Source organism: Phyllostomus hastatus, unplaced genomic scaffold, assembly GCF_019186645.2.
Source record: "Phyllostomus hastatus isolate PE091 unplaced genomic scaffold, TTU_PhHast_1.1 phas_contig_159, whole genome shotgun sequence".
Lineage (NCBI taxonomy): Eukaryota > Metazoa > Chordata > Mammalia > Chiroptera > Phyllostomidae > Phyllostomus > Phyllostomus hastatus.
This window is the reverse complement of record NW_025333640.1, coordinates 25,601,714-25,623,794: the sequence shown is the minus strand read 5'-3', so window position 1 is coordinate 25,623,794 and position 22,081 is coordinate 25,601,714. Positions and strand designations below refer to the sequence as shown.

The 22,081-nt window shown below is 45.6% G+C and overlaps 1 protein-coding gene across 2 annotated transcripts in view; it reads left to right on the top strand.

Annotated features, from left to right (window-relative positions):
* Window positions 1–22,081, top strand: part of ARHGAP10 (Rho GTPase activating protein 10) — a 236,185-nt gene that overhangs the window by 199,869 nt on the left and 14,235 nt on the right. For both annotated transcript variants that reach the window (XM_045831665.1, XM_045831667.1), the window contains one exon: window positions 15,554–15,701. In XM_045831665.1, the coding sequence (XP_045687621.1) occupies window positions 15,554–15,701 (148 nt within the window). The remainder of the gene's footprint in view (window positions 1–15,553; window positions 15,702–22,081) is intronic.

Below are 22,081 nucleotides of genomic sequence, written 5' to 3'. Positions count from 1 at the left end.
GGTTATAAAGGTTTCTGCTCTCACAGAATGATTCCGGGGTTGATGTGCCAGGGTGGTGACTTCACACGCCACAGTGGCACAGGTGGCAAGGCCATCATCTGTGGGGAGAAGTTTCATGAGAAACTTCATCCTGAGGCACACAGGTCCTGGCATCTTGTCCATAGCAAATGCCGGACCCAACACACACGGTTCCCAGTGTTTTCGTCTGCCGAGACTCCATGCTGGACGGCAAGCATGTGGTCTCCGGCCAGGTGAAAGATGACAGGGATGTAGCCATGGGGCAATTTGGGTCCAGGAATGGCAAGACCAGCAAGACCATCATTGCTGGCTGTGGGCCACTCTCATGAATTTGACTTGTGTTTTATCCTGACCACCAGACCATTCCCTCTGTAGCTCAGGAGAGCATACCTTCACCCCCATCTGCTTGGAATGTTCTACAGTCTTCCTGCTCTCGTCACAGTTCATTGGGTTCCATGCTTTCCTTACCCCTTCCAAGTCCTGGATTGCAGGGTTAAGTTTATGGTTATGAAAGAAAAACTGAACAACAAAAAGAAATAGTGTAAAATATATTGGTATAAATAGTATCTTGGAAAGTCAGTGGAGAGAGAAGTGTTAAATAATTACTAAAACGTTATGTCTTCTTTGAGGAAGGAATGGTCTCGTAACCATGAGCTGTGTAGAGGTCCTTTTTCTCCTCCGCCCCCTCACACTGATTCGTAGTCCGTTGCAACGGACGAGAGGCAGGCACTGTGCTGAAACACACTCCCGTCCGCAGAAGTCAAGGATGGACAGCGGACAGTCTGGCAGGTGGGCGCTCACTAATCTCAGTCCCCAAGAGAGTATCTATAGAAATTGCCTTTATGAAAACATGCTTTTTTAAGTGAATTGTACCTACCCCGTCCTCCCCCAAATGTTATCGGGACACCTAGGTGTGAGAAGAACCACTTTAAAACCAGCCGCGGACCTGGATTTTTAGTGATGCCTGCTGGAGCTATAGATGTTTCTTGTAGACGGACATATCTCATCAGCTTGACACAGAAGTATAATCAACCCAAGTAACCAGGCATGACCTTATCTTTGTTTTAAGCTTAGTAATCTTCTTCCAATTCTTATCATTTTTTCTCCTGACACTTCATAGGCGGGCTCTGGGTAATAACTTTCCGAGTGCCAAGACCTCTTGCAATGTTATGATTCCTTGACACGGAATAACTGTGTTGTGAAGTGAAGTTTAAGACCAGGTTTGAATCAGTGACAGCGTATATAGACAGATTATTTCTTAACTCAGTTTTACAATGTTCAGATCAACGGGTTGGAAAAGGCCGTCAGAAATTTCAGGGCTGCAATTGAGTTGTGGTGTGCCCCCCATACATCATGCAAGCCGCCTCCCCTGCATTACCGTTTCCCCAGGAACCTTCCAGAACATCAGCCCCTCCTAATGACAAAGCACCAGACAACTTCTTCTATGACTTCCTGTATAATCTTAACTCGGCTTTGGTGTGGGATGATCATGCCCCCTTTTCTATGGAGGGGGGAAAAGCGTATTTAACGCCTTTAAAAAACACATAGCTGCTTCTGTGATGGAAATAAGTTCATGGCAGGTAACCAGGATTTATAGGAGAGAGAAAAACTCTTTAAAGCTTGTCTCCCTGTGGTGTGGATTTTTTCTTCACTTCTAATAGCTTTTATTTTAATTTCTAGTTCTGAATTCAAGCAGCTGTCACTCTCTTTATAGCCCTCTTTGAAACTCCTACAGCGTAGGAGGTAGCCAGGCTGTCTAAGAAACATCTTTTCAAACCAACCAAAGTATTGTTTATCCTGAATGAAATAGAATTTTTAAGGCTGTCAAGAGTGACTGATTTGAAAGGTTTCTTGGGTAGCTGGGAAGATGAGCAGAAATCTTGCAGGGGAAGGCGAAGGTATTATCTCAGCGTGACCAATTCCAAGTGACTTCTATTACTCAAAAAATTGCTATGGACTGTGATACAAATTACCAGGAAATAAAGGTGCTGTTGACAATTAATATGAGCAAACAAACCTGTGACCAGTTAATTTTTACCGACTGAATCTTACCGGCTATGGAGGAAAAAGAAAAGATGTGAGATTGAGCCACTATGGAGGATACGCCTGTTAACTACTTGTGTCTGGGTTACGATGAGCTCTGGGTAGCAATGATGCCACGGGCCTCCCTCTGGGTGCTCATTCTGCTTTGCAAGGCATTCCCATGTGCCTTCGGAGCCATATTGGGAGTCCAGTGTCACCCTTGGATGAAAAAAAAAGCCTTCCAGCTTATTAAAATGAGTTCTTGAGCTGCAATTTTGCAAGTACTAGTATTTTTTAAAATCAACAGTGTGATTTTTTTGAGCTTGAAGTGTAGTTATGGTCATGATTTAATTTTTCTCTTTAGGGCAGAATAGAACTAATGATTCTTTAAGTCTCTGACTATTGATTATCTCCCTTATTTTAGAGATATATTCTTTTTCTTTTTTTTTTAAGATTTTATTTATTATTTTTTTTAGAGAGGGAAGGGAGGGAGAAAGAGAGAGAGAGAGAGAAACATCAATGTGTGGTTGCTGGGGGCCGTGGCCTGCATCCCAGCCATGTGCTCTGACTGGGAATCGAACCTGTGACACTTTGGTTCGCAGCCCGTGCTCAATCCACTGAGCTACACCAGCCAGGATATACTCTTTTTCTTAAATTTTTAAATAGTTAATGTAACAACAGGCCACAAAAATTTGGGGGGCAATAACAGTGAAGTTACCCCATGTCACAGACCAGATACTGTTTGAGCAATGCATGTTAAAGTTAGGCAACCACAACCATTCCATAGGTATGTTATTATCCCTGTTTTACAGTTCAGGTGACGGAGGCACAAAGAGGGTCAGCAACTCGGTCAGTCTCATAGCTGGTTAGTGACCCAGCCAGGCTTGGGTCCCAGCGGTCCGACCCAGAGTCAGGGTTCCGTAACCACTCTGCTGGGGGGGCTGGGCACCTCTGCCGCAGCGAAGTCAGAGGTATTCTGTGCATGTCAAACAGTGTATTGATTTATTATTATTATTATTATTATTATTATTATTATTATTATTATTATTATTTTAAAGATTTTATTTAGTTTTAGATGGAGGGAAAAGGGAGGGAGAAAGAGACAGAAAGAAACATCAGTGTGTATTTGCCTCTTGCACTCCCGCCACTGGGGGCCTGGCCTGCAACCCAGGCATGTGCCCTGACTGGGAATTGAACCAGTCACCTTTTGGTTCACAGGCTTGCACTCAATCCCCTGAGCTACACCACCCAGGCAGATTTATTGTTGTTATTATTTTTAATTTTAAGAATGATTCTCAGCTTTTTCATTTAAAAAAGGTTTTTGTGTGTCGTGCCGGGTCGTTCTGTTGGTTAGAGCGCTGTCCTGAGGCACCTCGGTTGCGGGATCGATCTGGGATCAGGGCACATGCAGAATCAACCAGTGAATGCTTAAACAAGGGGAGCAACAAATCAGTGTCTGTCTTCCTCTCTCCCCACCCCCCCTTCTCCTCTCCTTCCCTCGAATGAATAAATCAAGTTATGAAACAAAATTTTTGGTATAATCTCACTTCTAAAGGAAAATGTCAGGAGATGTATAAGCATTCAAATAAATTTGGAAGAATATTAATCAGTCCTAACAATGGTTATCCTTAAGGGTTGGGAGTGTGATGATTTTCTTCTTCTACAAATCTATTTTTTTCCTATAGAATATCCCTTTTGTTACACATGCATGTGCATATATACACATATAAAGGCATATGTGCACATGCAACCAACACACACACACACACACACACACACACACACACATACACAGTAAGTATTTAAGCTACAAAATTTCAGCTTGATGCTGATGCAAGCTGCACTTGGTACTTGGTGTGCTGAGTGTAAGTCTCAGGTTTTGGAGGAGGAAGGATGGAGCAGGGCCCTGGTAAATGGACACGGAGTCCCTCAAGCGTGAGTCGGCCCGGGGAGACTTGATTGGCGCCATATCGAGAGTGGATGGCACTTGCTTCCTGGTGATTTCCTGTTAGAGCTAACACACCTTTCACCTTCTACCTGGGCTGCTCTCTCAGAATCACATTGACCTAGCATTGGGGGTCCTCTATCAGTGGAACTACTTAGGCCGCAAAGAATTTTATTCAATAGTCAAATTATTTGTGGTTAAACCTGGATTCAAACTAACCTGGATTTAAATCTCTGTCACTTCTTGCTATCTTTTGTGGTCTCAGCACATTCTCCTCTCAGCCTCGTGCGTTTGGGGCAATAAAATTTTATGTGGTTTTTGCCGAGAACAAATAAGTTAATGGCTCTACACCACCCAATAGGTAATAAATACTCCAGAATTTGAGCTTACATTTTCTTGAGGGCTTGATGTATGTGGTAGAGGGCTTAACATCATAGAAAATGGAACTTAGTCTTTTATATTTGATTATTTCTGTCCTGCATAATTAGTAGGCTTATTGGTTGCTAGCGTCTTAATCTGAGAATGGATAGTAATAACATTCTGGGCATGAGGAGACTAGTGGGGGAGGAGGAGGCTTGAGCAGAGGAGTCCTCCTGCCCCCCCGCCCCCCACTGTCTCTGCTGGGTGGAGTTTGTGTTCTGAGCACCCTGCTCTAAATTTCCCGAGCTGTCGGAGTGTCAGCCTTCCTCAGAAGTTTATGGAAGACAGTATCTGATTACTTTTTGATTCCCAAGCATAATGGTACATGGTTGTTATATTTTTTGTTTGTTTATGTCGGCAGAAACCTCAGTCTGTAAATAATGCCCCAGGTCTGTGATTATGATATAAAAAAGCTCTCTGCTTTATAGAGTAGAGCAATTTACTTTGACTTCTATTGACATTGCAACTGAACTGGTCTTATTCATTTTATAATTGAATTGCTACTGACTTCCATTGACCTTTGCAAGTCGGAGAGGTGGTTCCTGGCATTGTAACTAATGCCTATTAGCTGCTGCTCTGACGTTCTAACGGGGCCTGTGTTTTATGTCATAGGGTTATAACACAGCCGAGTCCCTCATCAGCGTTTCCTAGCGTACACTTTTGGCAATCCTAGCCATCCAGTAACTTTTGGGGGCTAACGTTATGCTTAAGTTTTTAAATCTTTGGACAATAGAAACTAAAATCTGTATAATTTTATGGTATTTCATTACATCTTTCCATGCCTTAATGTGACATTTTAATTTACAGTTCAGGTGTTGCCTTGTCTCTTATTCTTTTTTTTTTTTTTTTTGGGCAGAGAGGGATGCACATCTACCCGTAGTTCTGTTTTTGTTCTTTTGCTGTTGGGGGTGGGAGGCCATTCCTCTGAGAGGCATGTTTCCCTTTCGTAATCATGCTTTCAGCTGGAGGCCTTGTATTCCCTGATCGAATTATTCCCACCCAGCCACCGACTGCCATAGATCTGCGCATCACTTCGCTTCCTTACGGCTGGTCTGGCTTGATGAGGGCAAAGGGCAGTGCGAGGAACTGGGGCGTCTTGCCCCCTGCCCGGCCTGGCGTTGATCTCACTCGCAGTGGAACTGAGAGTTGGGGTAAGTGGGCCTTTCGAAACCTTTCCTTCTCCGTGGCAGCTACAAGCTGTCTCTCAGTGCCCCTCCCACTGCGGAGAAACACAATTTGCTTTCTTCCCTTAATGGGCGCTTGGCAGGGTTAATTCCTTATACCCTCACCCCGTTTTCCCTAATGTAACACTTAGGGAACTTTTTCTGATCAAAGAGTCCATACTTTTTTTTTAAAAATACTAATTATTTACCACCTACTTACTCTAAGGAGAGTAAAGAATTCCCTTTGAGTGGTAGAGTTGGACTGGCTTTTTAAAGAAAGATACTAAACAGTGACAGCAATTCTAAAAGTTCAGTTTTAAAGCCAAACTTTGAGTTCTCTAACCTATCTTCATTATTCTAATTAGTTTAAGAAAGAAATGAACTCACTTTAATTTTTCGTCTTACTTAGGATGAAAATTTTCTTTCTGTGGGAAAGAAAATTTTTTCTTTCTACAGATCTTACCTGTTTAATGTCACCATGGATAGTGCCTTTTAAAGCAAGTTACTGCAATTATTTGGCCATTTTAGTTCGAGTTGACTAGCATATATTGTAGAAAGATGAAAAGGGAGTGCTGGGTTTTCTTTGGCCGGTGAGGGCCACCTGGGTTTTGGATTTGACCATGCCTTTGCTCATGAGAAGCCATGCTTCTCTTGCTCAGCTGTGCACCAGCCATGCTGTTTTTATACTACAGCTTCCCGTTACAGAAGGGCAGAGAACTCCGCAGGGTTCTCACTCAGCCAAGCATCTCAGTAGGTTGCGTAGAAACAGGCCTGTTCACTTGTCTTCAGTAACCAAGGAGTAGCCTACCTGGATGGAAGCATCTTAGATAATGCAGTTGGACAGGACCAGCTGTTCTTCTGTGATGTCTGGGTGTGACTGTTCCCCGTTTCCCGCAGTCTTTCAGTAAGACTGGTTATCTGGCCCTCCCCACAACATCTGTAAATCAGTAATTATGGGAATGCTGGTGCCAAAGACAAGATGCAAACACACAGTACTGGACTAAACCGTGATTTCCTCCTTCGGAGCCATGGTGTGTGGTGAGCGTTTCCGGAAGTCAAGCTCCTTTACTCTGAGTCGGAACTCTCGAATGTTTCACTGTTGACAGTGATCTGGAAGCAAGTGGACATTATGATACTTGTAAGACTTGGGTAGGAAAGGTGAGGCCATGTGCAACTACAGTGTCCTCAGATGTCCTGGTTACAAGTGGAATTCCGTACTAGATGAGTTGTTGCTCTGAGCTAGTATGGCAGTTCTGTGATGTCTCATTTCTCATGAGTCAAGTAGTACACTTTGACCTTCGTTAGCTGCTTTTCAACTGTCAGCACTGCTCAGTGTGTGCTGCTGTTCCGATGCGCTTGGTTGGTAAAGGATGAATAGCTACATCTTCCGAGCTTCATCAGCCATTAAGTTCCACTGTTGGCCTCATCCTAGCTGTCATGTTGGCCGTATGACAGTCCATGGACACGTGCTTTCTTGCTACTGTTTCATGTGTCCGAAGCTTCTCACCAGCTCCTAGATAGGTTTGGCCTCGTTCTTACAGAACACTTGCATGCCAGTTGTTCAGCATTAGGTTTTATTTACAATGTCAAGTTCAACGGCATTTTGAGCTGAGGGGAGGGGAAACGAGTTCTGGCTTATTCTGATGTACACTAGTTGGTGCAGTGTTAGGAACTGGTTTTGACAAGGTCAAGTAGAGCAGCTCAGACTTTACATTAGCAAACTACGTCAGAATACGTGTGACGTGAGTTTGGGAGTGCTGTTCTTGATGCTGGACACTCGTCTCTTTTTCAGTATACCCTTTGTCCTGGGTAACATATGGAGGAACAACCACAAGGGTTCCAGGGAGATTTTATTGATGTCATCATATCCGCCACATGGTGGTAGAAACTAGGGCAGCGTGAATATTTCCTGCTTAGTTCAGAGGTTATGTTTTGAGTGGGCTTATGTAAGACAGCAAAACAAACAGCACTCTCCTCCTCCTGCAACATTTTGTAATTCCCTCCCCATTTTCAGCCTCTTCCTGTCCATGTCACTCCCAGAGCCACTAGCTTGTCCACTGCTGTGACTTGTACCCAGAGAAGGCTTGTCCTTGAGCATGTCCTTTCTCTTCCTCACCCCCTGAGTGCTCTTCGGCATCAGGCAGTTAAGCCTAAATTTTTGGTGCTCTGGTCCTTTTTGGGTAGAGCATCATTAGAGCAGATACACCATTTGGGCAAAGAAGTTGAATTACTCTAGGCAAGACATTATAGGTTATTATTGGGCAGGCCACTTTAAGGACAGAAAAATGCGGAATGACAGAATGAATAAAGGCGGGGCGGGGGGTGATCATAGAGCAGCTTTGTGCATGCCATGTTGCTAAAAGAGCCCATCTGATTTTATTGTTTTTATTTTTTAATTTCTGTTTATTTAGTTTTTAGAGATGGGGTCAGGATGGAGAAAGAGGGAGAGACACATTGATGTAAGAGAGAAATGTTAATCGGTTGCCTCTCGTATGTGCCCTGACGGGGAATTGAACCAGCAACCTTTTACTTTGTGGGGCAATGCCCAACCAACTGAGCCACACCCATCAGGGCGGAGCCCACCTGGTTTTTGTCGAAGCTGCCCTCAAAGTAAAATAGATTGTTTAGTTTTGAGATTAATTTCTCTGTACTTAGGGTGAGTTTTTATACACTAAGCTACATTTTCTCATCAGTGTCCACTGTGATTTGGGAGATTATTTTCCCCCAGCAAGTCTTACATGCAAGTAGATAATAAGAATAATAGTGATGAGTAACAGCTTTTCACTTTATGGAGTAGCCTGTGTGTATTAACTATAGTGTTCAAGTAATCTCTGTTGAGTGAGTCAACTAAAATTCAAAAAGACATCAAATATATTGCAGTAACGTTTGAAAATTCTAAATATTTTACAATTTTGGCCTGAGAATGTTTGGTCTGGTGTGCATAATATTTATTCTTTGGAATCTTAAAAAAGACTTCAGTCTTCCTTCATGAACCTTCTATGTGGGGGGTGTGTATGTGTGTAAAGCAGATCAGCTTTGTGTTATTGATTACAGATATCTCTCTCATTTTTTTCCTACCTGATGACTGTATCTGAGAGGAGTGAGTTAAAATCTTTAATCACAACTGTTGAATTTTCTGTTTTTCCTTGTAGTTCTGTTTGTTCCTTGAGGCTGTATCATTTAGGTGCTTTTCTTCTTATTTGATTGTCTTGTCCTTTTATCCGTACAGAATGACCGTTTATCTCGCATGTGGATTACTAAGACCATTGTCTTTCTTTGGGTCATATTTGTCCAGTATATTTATTTATTTGATTTACTATTCAGTCTCTTTGTTTTTGCTTTAAGCGTGTTTTTTGTAGTTAACATATTGTTGGATTTAAAATATACATTTGGAGAGTCACTGACTTTTTTAATTGGTGAGTTGAATCCATTTATATATATTGTAATTACTATTGTGTTAGGATGTCTTTCACTTTATAGTTTTTATTTAATGAATTTTGCTACATGTTTTTCTGCTTTTTCTTAAAAAAATGAACAATAATAAAAAAAAGGAAATGTTTTTTTGCTCTTTCCAATGATACATGTTGTTTTTTTCCTGAGGTTTCCCTTATTTGGGGACTCAGACTTTCATGTATCTGTTGGTTTGTTAAACTAAATTATTTATGTTTCTTTCTCCACCCCTAATAAGACAAATGTTTAATTGACTCTCATCTCCCTCCGGGCTGTCCATCCTCACCACGTTGATATTTTCCAGAACTTTGGCTCTGGATCATTTTGGTTATGTTTTTACCCTTCCTTTTGCCCTAGAGTTTTAAAAGACAACAATAGACATTATCAAGTTTGTTGAACATCTCATTTGCTTTTATTTAAATATTTAAAAAATTGAGTGTTATCAATATAGTTCTTCTATGTGTACAAACCTTGATTATTTTATGTGTAATGATGTTTTTATGGCCTCACATTTGAATGACAGTTTGAGTATATAATTCTATGCTTAAAATTCTTTAATTGTTTAAAAATATTACTTCACTATTTATGCTGTTGAGAACTCTGATGTTAATTTGTTTTTTTTTAATATGATCTCTATCAGGATTTTTTTTGTATTTGATATTCTTTTTTTTTAAGATTTTTTTTATTCACTTTTAGAGAGAGAGAGACAGAGACAGAGGGAAACATCAATGTGCAGTTGCTGGGGGGGTTGTGGTCTGCAACCCAAGCATGTACCCTGGCTGGGAATTGAACCTGCAACACTTTGGTTCACAGCCCGCGCTCAATCCACTGAGCTACGCCAGCCAGGGCCCTGTATTTGATATTCTTAAATTTTGCAATAATGTATCTTAAAGCAGTATTTTCTTCATCCCCTTGTTTGGCACTCTGAGTCCTTTGGATTGAGGTCTTTGAAGGTTCTTTAATTTTGATGAATTGGTCTTTAGGTCTTTAAATATTTCTTCCTCTCAGTTTCTTCTTCTGGGACCTGGATGCTGGCAGTTTCACTTTTGTTCTCCACATTTCAAATCTCTAAATCTCTGATTTTTTTTATTTGTCACGTTTTCTGACTAGGTTAGTTTTCCCTGAGTTCTTAGAACCGTGCTTTGCGAGCCCCCTGTGAAGGGGGATAATGTGAGGGTGAACAGGGTCAGGGTGAGTGGGAGACCCCGCTTCTCCTTCCCTCTTTCTCCGTCCGCCCTTTCTGGCTCCTGCCTCCAGCAGGTTCACCTCTGTGCCTTGGTTCAGAACCAGGCCTTTTCGTTTCTGCATAAAAATCTCATTCTGGGGATGAGAGGGGTAGGCGTATCACACCCAGATCCCTACGTGAGTGGGGAACTTGCTCATAGATTTTTGTCCTCCATTTAGTGTGGGGAGCATCTCGCAATCCCCTACTTCCACTTGGAGAGTCTGATTTTAGCACCCCCCCCACCCCCCCGCCAGTGCATTGAAGGTTTATTGTACGAAGACGCCAAAGGATTTAAAAGTCTGGCCAGTCCTGTTGGATCCCAGAGCCAGGAGACATTTGGCTTGCATTCCCCCTGCCCTCTGAACCTCTGTTCCCTTTCTGTTTCTGTTTCGCAGAGATGCGTAACTGTTTTTAGTACAGTTATATTTTTTAATTTATTTTTAAAATGTTATTTTATCACGTTTTTGTTGTGGGGCACATGCGGGAGGAGGACTGGCTTTTAGTGTACAGTTGTTTCTGTGTTGCACACGCAGTTACTTTGCTCTCAGTAAGTCTTTGATGTGAGCGAGCAACTGTTTGATACTTAGATGCTTCTGTGATATTCTGATCTGAAAGGGAGGGTATTTGTTTACCAGTGGAACCACAGTAGGAGTCTGCAGTTGTCTTCCAGTTAACCAAATGTGTACCTGTGAATAGATTATAACGAACTCCCTCCCTCTCTCTCTCCCTCCTCCTCACTCCTTCCTTTCTTTCTTCCCTTCCATATGCTCAGGGGCATACAGAAATCAGACTAAATAGTGCAATCAGTAGCTGTCATGAAAGGCATGTCCTCTTGAATTCCTTTTTCTCCAATTTTTGAGTATCTGTATCTGGGGGGGAATCTTAAATATGTGTAAAATAGCACTTTTCTGTATTTAAAATATTAATACCCCCCTCCACCCCTCCAGCCATACAGCTTTGAGAAGAAGCGTGCTCCTTACACCTAAAGTCCCCCCAAGGCTCTCTCGCATTCCTGCATTTTTTCCCCTTTGTGCTGTGCCCACCCAGTGCAGTGGCTTCAGCTCTGTCCGCGTGGCTCTCATGAAACTCTCCTGGACCTCTTCCTTGAGCTCTGACGTCATGTAACCAAGTCTCCTCTAGATATTTTTACCTGGGATTTTTATCGACACCTCAAGCACAAGCTGTCTATAACTGGTATTATTATCTCTCACACCCCATTTTTCCTGTTTTCTTTTTTTTAATTCCCTGAGAACCATCTACCCAGGCCCTTAAGTCAAGACTTTGAGGGTCCCCCCTTCTCCTTCACTTTGATTCGTAACATTCTAACAGCTGTTAATAACCGAACACCTCTTGACTCCCTGCTCTGGGTCCTGCTACCTCCCTGCTTAGCCTCTGCGGTAACTCCCCGATGCCTGCAGAACGAATTCACACACCTCGGTACACTCCAAACTCTTCACCCCCTTCATGCTCCTGCCTCCTGCTTTGGACCCTTTCCTCTAGACAAATTCAGCTACCTGGAGCTCCAAAAATTGCCACATTCTCATTTCTGTGTGTTCAGTCTTGATATTTTCTCTCTGATGGGTTCTTTGCTCGAAAGTCTGGTAGTAATTTCTCCCTCTGCCTGTTGCCTGACCTCCGCCACCCTTCACCCCCACCACCAGCAGTTTGGCAGTTCCGTTCTCTGGTCTCGAAGCTGCTTGATGCGCCACGTTACAGCATGTTTCACCTTCTGCTCGTTTGTCTAGAGCTGACTCTCCTGCACTGAGCTGTGAGCATCTTCGGTTAGGGACTGCTTCTTCACCTTGATAGCTCAGCAGCCGTGGTAGGACTTGTCCACTAGTAGAAACATAGTAAATACATGCGTATTGATTGAATATAGAAAATCAGAGATATATGGTGTTTGAAGGGGGAGGAGGACAACTGGAAGCTGTGTGCAGGTATTGTAAAAACACTTAGAGGTTTGTAGGTCTTTGCACCTCTTAGTTCCTATGGGCGTGGGCTTTGCATTCGTGATGTTTCACGCGGCAGCGAGTCCAGTCAGTCTTTCCTGAGGGCTCCTGGTTTGCCGGGCCTGGCCGTGTGTTCTTTAAGCATCACAAGACTGAGACATGCTCTGTCCTCAAAACATGCGTAGCAGAAATGGGGCGCTAAAACCAGATACGGAACCATCAGAGGACAGTGAAACGCGAACTTGATTTCTGCTTACAGGTGGGAGACAGGCCGGAAGAGGCCGGGAAGGCGGTTGGCAGGGGCTCTGCTGGAGGCGGTGGGGGTTCAGCTGGGTGTCGTGAGGGAGTCATTTTCTTTTCTAGGTGGTGGGAGTTCTGTTTCCAGTGAGTTTCCTCTCTTGCAGTTTGTTCATAACCAAAGCCCCTCGGGACCAGTTTCGTTTGCTTGCCTGGAACAACCTTGTTTTGTCCAGGTGACCCTTCTGTCTGTAGAAGCCTGTTCAAGGGCGACACCTCGGGAAGGAAGTTGGGTGGCACTCAGGTGGAATGTGAAAAATGATAAGAGCACATGACTTTCATTCCCAAGTACAAGTTCGTTTCATAGGAGTTAACAATCTTCATTCCAGAAATCCCCGAACATAGAATTTTTATTTCTATGAAATCGTGTTGTTTTCATCCTAGGTAGCAAGTAGCAATGTGATTTTGGTGACCTCAAGTTTCAGACATGTTTAAGTGTATTTAATGTTTATGTGCTTGGTGTTAGTGTCTCCTTGAATTCAGCGATTCTGAAGTAGACGAGCTCACTCCTGAGCAGGGAAGGCAAAAGGTGTTCTGCGCCCCCAGAGACAGGGCGGGGTGACACATTGCCCCGTCTGGTCACGTTGTCGCGTTGCGTACGAACACATTCCCTCCTCCTGCCAGTGTTGTTCGCACCTGCAGGTTCAGGTCGCCGCTGTTTGGCAGGAGCCAAGAGAGAAGTCCTCCTGACAGAAAGCGGTTCAGGGTGCTGAGTGACAGCTCCTGTTGCGTCAGTCTGCCTGGGGGAGAGATTGGAGACAGTGTTGATGAGCCGGGGCAGCTGGTTGTAAAAACAGTTCAGGCGTCTCTTGAAAGTCACCTTGGACCCTTGCTCCCCAGCTCCCCACAGTTGCTTCCCACCGGCAGGTTCTCCTTGTAGGAGGGAATCCGGCCCGAGCTAGCCCCAGACTCTCATTTGCTGCTTTGGCTGTGTCCTGCCCTGTAGCCAGGGAAGGGGGCCCAGGGCGCTGAGGGCCCTCGGCCACCCTCCGAGGCCAGGAAGCTGCTTGTGTCTGGCTCACTGTTAAGTTATCCTGTCTGCTTCACGGCTAGTCGTGTTTTGCCACTTCTAGCCAAGCCCTGAACTGGCAGCTGTCGTGCAGGTAAATGCTCAGCAATTTACTTTAGACCCTGTGCTGGGCTCACATTTGAGATGTTCTTAATTTGGAAGAGAGCCCTCACGGCGATGGAGGGACGCTGGGGAGGGGCCTGACAGGGTCCAGCCCCTTGTTCTTGGGCTCATTTGCAGGCAAGAACTGGATGGACCCGAGCTGTCCAGGCCCAAGGGAGGACGTGGCCTTTGCTTCCAAGTGGGCTTTATCCCAGAGCAAAAATAAGTCAAAAGGGAATCATCGTGTTCTGTCATGGGGTTTCAGTTCATTTGTCTGAAAATTGGCCCTTCTGTTTGGGGCAGAATGACTCCAATTAGCTAAACACGTTTGTAGTGAAAGGCCATAGAAAAAGCAACTTGACCGGAAGGGGCGAGATACTGTATCCTGGACTGCCCTGCACATGTGGGGGTGGGGACGGAGCAAGGCTTCATGGGGAGACGGAGGCCACGGAGATTGTGCGCATCGCTTGCCCCACCACGTCGCCCACCCTCCCTGGCAGCACACTTCCGTCTGCTGCCCAGGGTCACCCGGGTGTCTCCCATCACTGCCCCCATACGGGTCCCTTGGTCCACCGTTACCACCCCTCCAAGTCCTATGCCTCTGACATCATCATCTCTAGCTTTCCATTTCTAAGATTCCCTCTCTTAGCCTTCATTGCACGCTGGGTCATGGCTAAATAAGAATTATTTCATGCAGTCAACTTTCAAGATCAGCATCTTGGGAGCTAGCTTAATCAGAGCCCAGAATTCCTCTTGTGCCTTATGATTAGTAGATTTGAAATCCATCTAAGATGGTTTTCCGAGAGCAAGTTTGTTGCTGTTCCTGGCATGCAGGCCCACTCCATTTCTAGGACGTAGGCCTGGGGAAAACATACGGCTTCCTGGGCTAGAAGCTGTTTGTGCCCAGGGCTGCGGACTCCCATGTTATGTATTATCTGCTTTCATGTTGCACCTAGTTGACCAGCTGTGTATTGTGACCCATCATCTGTAAAACACAACGCCGGATCAGTGCCGTTTTAATGGCACATCGCTGCCTCTGCAAGGCGCCGGAACAGCTCACGCTGATTGGGTGCGTCGGTCTGGCTGAGGGGGTCCAAGCTGTGATGGGTGAGGTTCAGGTGTGTCTGTCGTCGCAGCTGAGATGCTGGGATGGCAGGAGGACCAGCGGAGGGAAACAGCTCCTGGGGGGTGAGGGGCAGCCTCTCTTTTCCATCTTCTATCTTAATGCGTGCACGTGATACTAAACCCATTTCATGAAGGGGTCTGTGTGAAGCAACAACCCAGGCACCCCAGCTAAGGAATGCCTTTCAGTTTTGGTTTGAAGTCCATCTCTGGAGCCACTGCAGGGACCCGATTCTTGTACACCATCGTCCCTAATGTTCACAGGGAAATGGCAGTTGCTCTCTGTCCGGAATTTTAAAAAGTTGGGCAATTCCATTGTAATCCAGCTCAGGAGACAAGGTCCCTTTGGGACTTTTTAATTTATTAAGCTTTAAGTGGTGACTGGCAATGGCTTAAAGAAGCGTCAGGCAACTAGCAAGAGAAAGGCCGGACCCTGCAGGGCCGGTATGTGGCTCAGACTGCTCTGGAGGTGGTGGTTGTACCTGCTCACGGTGCTGCTTCTAGACGAGGGCGTCCCTGGGGCTGCCACTGAGGCTTTCCTCATCCCTTCAGTCCGATGTTCATTAGTGTGTTTTTTCGGGGGGCCACCCTCCTCACTGTGTAGTATCTAGAATATATTAGAGCATCTTTGATTTAAGAAAAACACACACACACATATACAACATAATCTTTAGCGACAGACCCCCAGATGCTCGCACGCTGAATTGTAAATGTAATTTTGGATATAATTTGATCGGCTAATCAGGTGACGTTGTATAATTATTAGTGGAGTTGTGTTTTCTCCTCTGAGTGTTTGTTTGAAGTTGATGCCTTATCTTCTCCCCTCCCCAGGTGACAGCCCTCACCCTGCTAAAGAGGACACCCCCACCAGCAGTCTGGACTCACTTCCCTCCCCGTCTCCCACGACTGCCGCTGTCCACGGGCTTCCTGGAGCGGACAAAAACCACCTTGTCACCGATGGGGACTGGGCGTCCACTGCGTAAGTGTCACGGGGATTCTGCTTAGTGCTGAGGGAAAGAGGGCTGTGAGCTTCATTTCCACCTCACATCATGGCCCGTGGGTATTAAAGCCATTAGAGCTAAGAACCTCTGTTCGTTCTTCAAATCAGTGGGGCTGCCAGAGGGAGGGAGGTCCGTGAAAAAGGCCTTTCCTGAGTAGCTCTGTGTTCCCAGGGTGGAAGGGGTAGGTGGGTGCTATTTCCAATCCGTTTCAAGTTCGCTTCCTGCCAGTTTCGGGTTGCCCCAAGGAAACTTGTTCTTGTCCTGCTCAGGATGTTTTCCCTGGGGTTCTGCAAACTTTTAGAGGCAGGACAAAGTGCGCAGTGCGATCGGTGGGCCGTTGAAACTGTCTCTAGAACGATATTTCACTTGTGTAAATTTCTGAGCGCTCTAGAGGAAATCCAGCATTCTTTTCCGTTTCCTCCTTAGCACCCTGCATAATTGCCAGTTGCTGGGTGAAATACTGGATTTTACCTTCTCAGTTGGGTGTAGTGCCAGGCAGTGCAGATCAGCTCAGGTATATGTCAGCACAAGTACTCTATCAGGTATGTACCAACACAGACACACTTCCATGGACCTGGTTTGACTACATGAGGCGGTATGTCTGTCTTTCGGTGCCGACCAGGCAGTGGAGCAACTGTGGACTGGGGGTGCCCAGGGCCATCAAAGAGTGCCAAGCTTCAAACAAACGCTCAGAAAGAACAAGGAGAACTCCACTGATACTCACGTGGCATTACTTGATTAGTCAATCAAATGGCACCCAAGATTCCTCTTATAATGCAGTCTGAGAGTGTTTGGGTGTCCTGAGCTTCAAGTTAAAGTCTAAAAAATAAAAGTTGCTTAAAATAAACTCATGGATAATGATGTCATTTGACCCTAGCTGGGTGTTCTTGGGGCTTTAAATGGAATTGGAAAGTGTCCTTCACGTTACGCACCTTTTTATAGTTACTGCTGGCTTCGCATGAAATCATTATGAACTTATTAAGTATTAAAAGAGGCTGGGAGAAATTTTGTATGCTAAAATTTGGGGGTGATCAGAAGACATTGAACATGTAACCGAGAATCAAAGTGACTCTCAAAGTAGGGAATCACAGTCTCAGATGAGATATTTCCCCCAAGAGGGTCATATATGTATTTTTTATATGCTGAAGGCCGTGTACTGGGGGATTTAAAGTGCATATTACTCAAACGTGCTGGCCAATTTTGCTCTTCTTTTTCCCAGAATGAATATCCTCTTTTTTCTCTAGTAACCTCAGCAGCAATGACAGTGGGCACCGGGGAACCTAGACTCTAGTCCTGAGCACTCCCCGGGTGGAGCTGGGTGCCCGTGCGTGTGCGTTTAAAGTGAAAACCCGATCTCTCAAATACTGTTTTCAGTAAGCGTTGACCATAGTCGGTGGACGCCAGTTCAGTCGGTCATCCTTCCCTAGCAGTTCTGGGGAAAAGTGACATTATGCACCCTGATGTAGCCAATGCTCAGCTTACAGCATGTCCATGCCTGAAACATGGAAGTCTTGCTATGTGGGTCATAAATCAAATGAGGAGTGAGTTCCCCAGCTTCCAATTCATACAGATGCTAAAATGTCATGGGAACTACGGACTCCAACACTGAGAGAGAGGCCAAGGGGGTGGGGGGGGGGATCCGTAGTTGAAGGAAGGCTGGAAATCGAGAACTTGAATTTTTTTTGTGCTTTAGATAAAATAGATCCATATTTCTCTTAAGTGTGTAGACTGTGTCTTGTATTATCTTATTTATCTATCTAAATTCGTTTACATGCGGTATTGTTTTGTATCAGTTTCAGGTATGCGGTTTAGTGGTTAGACAATGACGTACTTTAGAAAGTGTTCCCCTCCCTCCCTCCGATGTTTCCAGTGCCTCCCTGGCCCCACACAGTTGTTACAATGTTACTGACTTTATTCCCTGCGCTGTACTTGGCATCCCCAGGACTGTTCTGTAACTGCCCATCTGGACTTCTCAATCCCTTCACCTTTTCACCCACTGCCCCAGCCGCACTCCCCTCTGGCAACTGTCAGTCTGTTTGCGTATTTCTTAAAGGATTTACTTGAAAAACACATTGTAGTCCAGATTTACCGTTAAGTTAGTGCTTCTTGAACTTGCGCACATATCAGGACCGCACAGGGCGCAGGGGTGGGGGGTGACTTGTTCAGCTCACACTGCCCGGGGTGACGCTTAGGTTTCAGGAGCCCAAAAACTTGTATTTCTACCCTAATCCCAGGCGGTGCTCAGCCAGCCCTGGTGTACACAGCTGTCCCTCTCAGCCCCACGGTTCTCCATGTCTTGTTGCCTGCAAACAGCGTTTCTGAGGAGTGTAACTAGGATAGTGACATCTCATCTTACTTCTTTTCTTTAACCTCTTCTAGGATGGTGTGTTTCTGTCAAGCAGTCCCTGTGCGCCTCACACACACTTGGGTTCCCTCTGCCTCAACTGTCTCCCTCTTTTTTTTTTGTCTCAAGATGGATCTGACCTGTCTTCAGGGTCAAGTTTCATTTCTCCTTCAGGAAGCTTTCTCTAGCCCTCTAGTCTACAGGATGATTCTAAACACAGCCTTTCTCTGTCTGTACCCAACACTAGACAGTAGGAAACTATTGCCTGCCATACTAGTTAATACTGACCTTTCAGTGTTAGTTAATAGTTATTTGTGTGTGTGTGTGTATCTATATATCTCTATCAAATCTCATTCTGCCCATTGGCCTATCTATCTTTGTCAGTTGGGGCCGCTGTAACAAAAATTCTTTGATTGAGTGGCGTATAAAGAACACAGATTTATTTCCCACCATTGTGGAGGGGAGATTGCCTGGTTCTGGTGAGATCCCCCTTCCAGGGTGCAGGCTGCTGGCTGCTGGCTGCTGGCTGCTGGCTCTGTGACTCTTATAAGGACACTGATCCCCTTCATGAGGATTCTACTCTCATGACCTCATTGAGTCCCGGCCGCCCCTGAAAGGTGTCCCCCCTCTTCCTACCATGACATGGTAGGGGGCAGGGTTGTAACCTAGAAATTTCAGGGGGACACACCCATTCAGTCTGTAACATTGTCTAATCTTTCTCTCCCTCATGCCAGGGTAGATTGTAAAATTCTTACTGATAGGAACTGGTTCTCATAATATTGCCATAATTATTAATAAACATTTTATATTCCATCTTAATTTTTATGTGTTTATTTTTAAAAGTTTCCTTTCGGAAATCTCATGTCTTTCTGTACATCCCTGAGTGTCTCTTAGGCAACTGTGTTTGGTTTCTGAGCCATATTCCATTTTTCTAAACGTTAAAAACTCTTCCTTCAGGAGTCGCACAGAATTAATCTCACCATTTTTTCTCTTTAGAGGATTTTTTCTTTGTTTCCTTAGCTTTTATAAATTTAGTTTTCATTGAATGTGTAGGTTTTTTTTTAATCCATTATCTCTGCATACCAGCTTTATAGTATGGAGTCTAGTTGGATCTGAGGAAATGCTGGTTAAGATCCCTTGTAATAAACCAGCTTTGCTGTGGGGTCACGAAAACCCCACATGGGGCTTCGGAAGGGAGGCGGTGCCGGGGTGCCTAGTTTTAACCCGTGGCGGCCACTCCCCGCCCCCTGACTTCCACGTGCCTGGTCTCGGGTCTTGAAGAAGGGAGTTCAAACGTACACGGCCACATCTAGGAGCCCAGTAGCTCTGCTGCGTACAGATGCCGTGACCCCAACCCCTGGAGGGCAGACTTGCAGGGAAGACCTGCAGCCGCTGAGGATCTGCTCTAGAGGCAGCGTGTACACACAGCTGCCGCCTCTGACAGGTAGAAAACAATACGGCAGAACTGGGTTTCTGGGGTTCCTGCTGATGCTTGTGACCTGTGGGGACGATTCATTGCAGTCAATCAGGCTGGAGCTATTACTCACCCGGACACTCAGTAAGGTGGTAGGTGACTTCATTACCCGTGAAGAATTGCCAGCCCAGTCTCCTCGGAGGACATTACATCATAGGTCAAGGTATTTCCAATGTTCCAAAGTCATTTTTTTCCCCAATAAAGTAGTTTTCTCTAAACAGGTTTTCTTCCATTGTAAGTGAAGGAGCAGGTCCTTGACAAGTAATCCTTTTAAGTTGCCTGCCACAAAAGAAAATCTCTTTTAAGAAATAGCAGGCATTGCCATGGGCTTCCTCTACAGATTTCCAGTGAAAAGGCAGGCCTCCTCTTCTGCAGGCACAGAGAGATGGGGGGCTTCTTAGATCAGCTCTTTGTAGTGGGGAGCGTTGGTACCCCGAGGTGCAGCTTACTCTGTACTCCGGCCAGCAGATCCCTCCCTCTCACTGGAGGGGAGCCTCGGCCCACTTTATCCTAACATGCAGGTATTCCCAACACGGCTCTCCCAGGCGGCGCCCCGAGCCGCTGCTCTGATGCGGCAGAGATCTCCGCCCACCCAGATTGGTGTCGGCTGCTAAAACCCCCATTCCCATCGACAGCCTCGCGCTTGTCATCTCCAGACTGTGTGTGCTCTTGCTGGAACCACATTTATTCTTGTCCAGGACATAGAGAACTTGCTTCCTTCAAATTGGGAAACAAAGAGAAGTGTCCCATGCGCAACTGTGGCATTTCAAATTACTTGCCTATTGCTTGCATGATTGCTTTTTAGGAAGTCAATGAATTTTTCTGCAAGTACCCTTTAAATTTGATTGATAGCTTAGTATGTATACCATGGCATGCCCTGAATGATTTGTCTGAAGTTCAGAAAAATCATCTCACATACTCAACACATCTGTGAAATTTGGCTCACACCTAGAGATGATAAGGTGGCAGCCACAGGCATACCTTGTAGTCACCTCCTTTCTGCCTCCCCTGTTCCCTCCCCTCCCCACTCTGGGAGGGTGTGTCAACCCCCCCTCCCCCCGTCCCTCCTGCACCCAAGGGCTCCCAACCCCTGTGGGGCCCGGGGCAGTCCGGTCACCCTATAAGGTGGTGGCTTCCAGTTTTACCTCTTCATTTATGATTATTGTTTGAAGAGAGAACAGAGAACTTATATTTTTAAAAAAATTTAAATTTTTAAAAAATTCTGCATTATTGCCACCCTGACTAAATGAACACATGTTGGTTTTGTACTAAGGGGAGGAAAACTACGTAGATTTTAAAAGAGCTCAGGAGAGCGTGATACTTACCCCCAAGGAATGAACTGCTCATCCTGGGCACCTCCAGAATCTTCATTGGCTGGTACAGAGATCATGTCCTCATAAGGCTGCAGATAACCCCGGTTATGGAATGTGGTGGGGTTCGTTGGCTGAGATCTGTAGTAGAGATAGTCCCTTCATTTGGAAGGACGCACTGTCTGGTGCTGGGTACTGTGAAGGAGCATTTGGAAGCCAGTTTGCTCTCCCACACCTAAGCGAGCAGTGAAGTCGCCTGCGGGTTCAGAAAGTTTGAGGTCTGAGACAGCTCAAGTGAGAAGAAGAATAGGGCCGGGTGAGCAGGAGGAGTGTGGGAGCCGACAGGAGCCTTGGGGACTTCCTGCTGGGGGGCTGGCAGAAGCTGTTGCTTCGGCGGTGGCTGGCTGGTTAGAGGCTGCAGAGAAGGCTGGATTCGACAGCCATCCTCTCGGCATTTCTCAGGATCAAAGACCATTTCATTCGTTATTGAAAAGAGTGTTCATTATTGGTGGCCACCAGACTTTGTTTTAGCCGCTTTATAAATGATGCTTAAATTCTCACGGCATCCCGGTGGGTTAGATACATCTTTACTTTTAAAGAGAAGGAAACTGAGGCACAAAGAGCGTAGGGAGGTTGCCCCAAGCCACAGGAGTGGTAAGGGGCAGAGGTGGAGTTGGATGTCTTTGTCCCAGGGGTCATGACTCCCTTAGACTGGTTTTCCTGTGGAGGTTGAAGTTGGTTGCATACGGGGACATTGTGTGCATGGCAGGCTTCCCCCAGTTTGGAGACCCAGCGAGCTAACCTGCTGTCAGCTGGCCGGCGCCCTGTTGTGAGGAGGGCGCCCTGACCTTACGTGCTGTCAGGTGGCTGTGGCGTATCCTTACCTCCGGGGAATGAGCACTTGAATCTGGTTGCTGCCCATTCATCACCCAGCGGCTTTGGCGGAGATTTGGGGATGAGGGCGTCTTCCCCCAAAACAGAGCCGAGAGACTTGGAAATTTGATGTTTGGTGCAGAGCTGCAACCCTAATCTTCTCTGAGTAACATGACACCCCGTCAGCTCCCTCTAGCCCTTGGAGCTAATCGCAGGGCCCACACACTTGGCTGTGGACCACAGATGTCTGTTCACATTCATTTCTTTGGAGTATGACGCTTGTCCCATGTATTTCCTTAATCCTCTCTCCGACTTTGTGTAGAGATTGTGCCGCACTGACTGCCTTGCACGCTCACA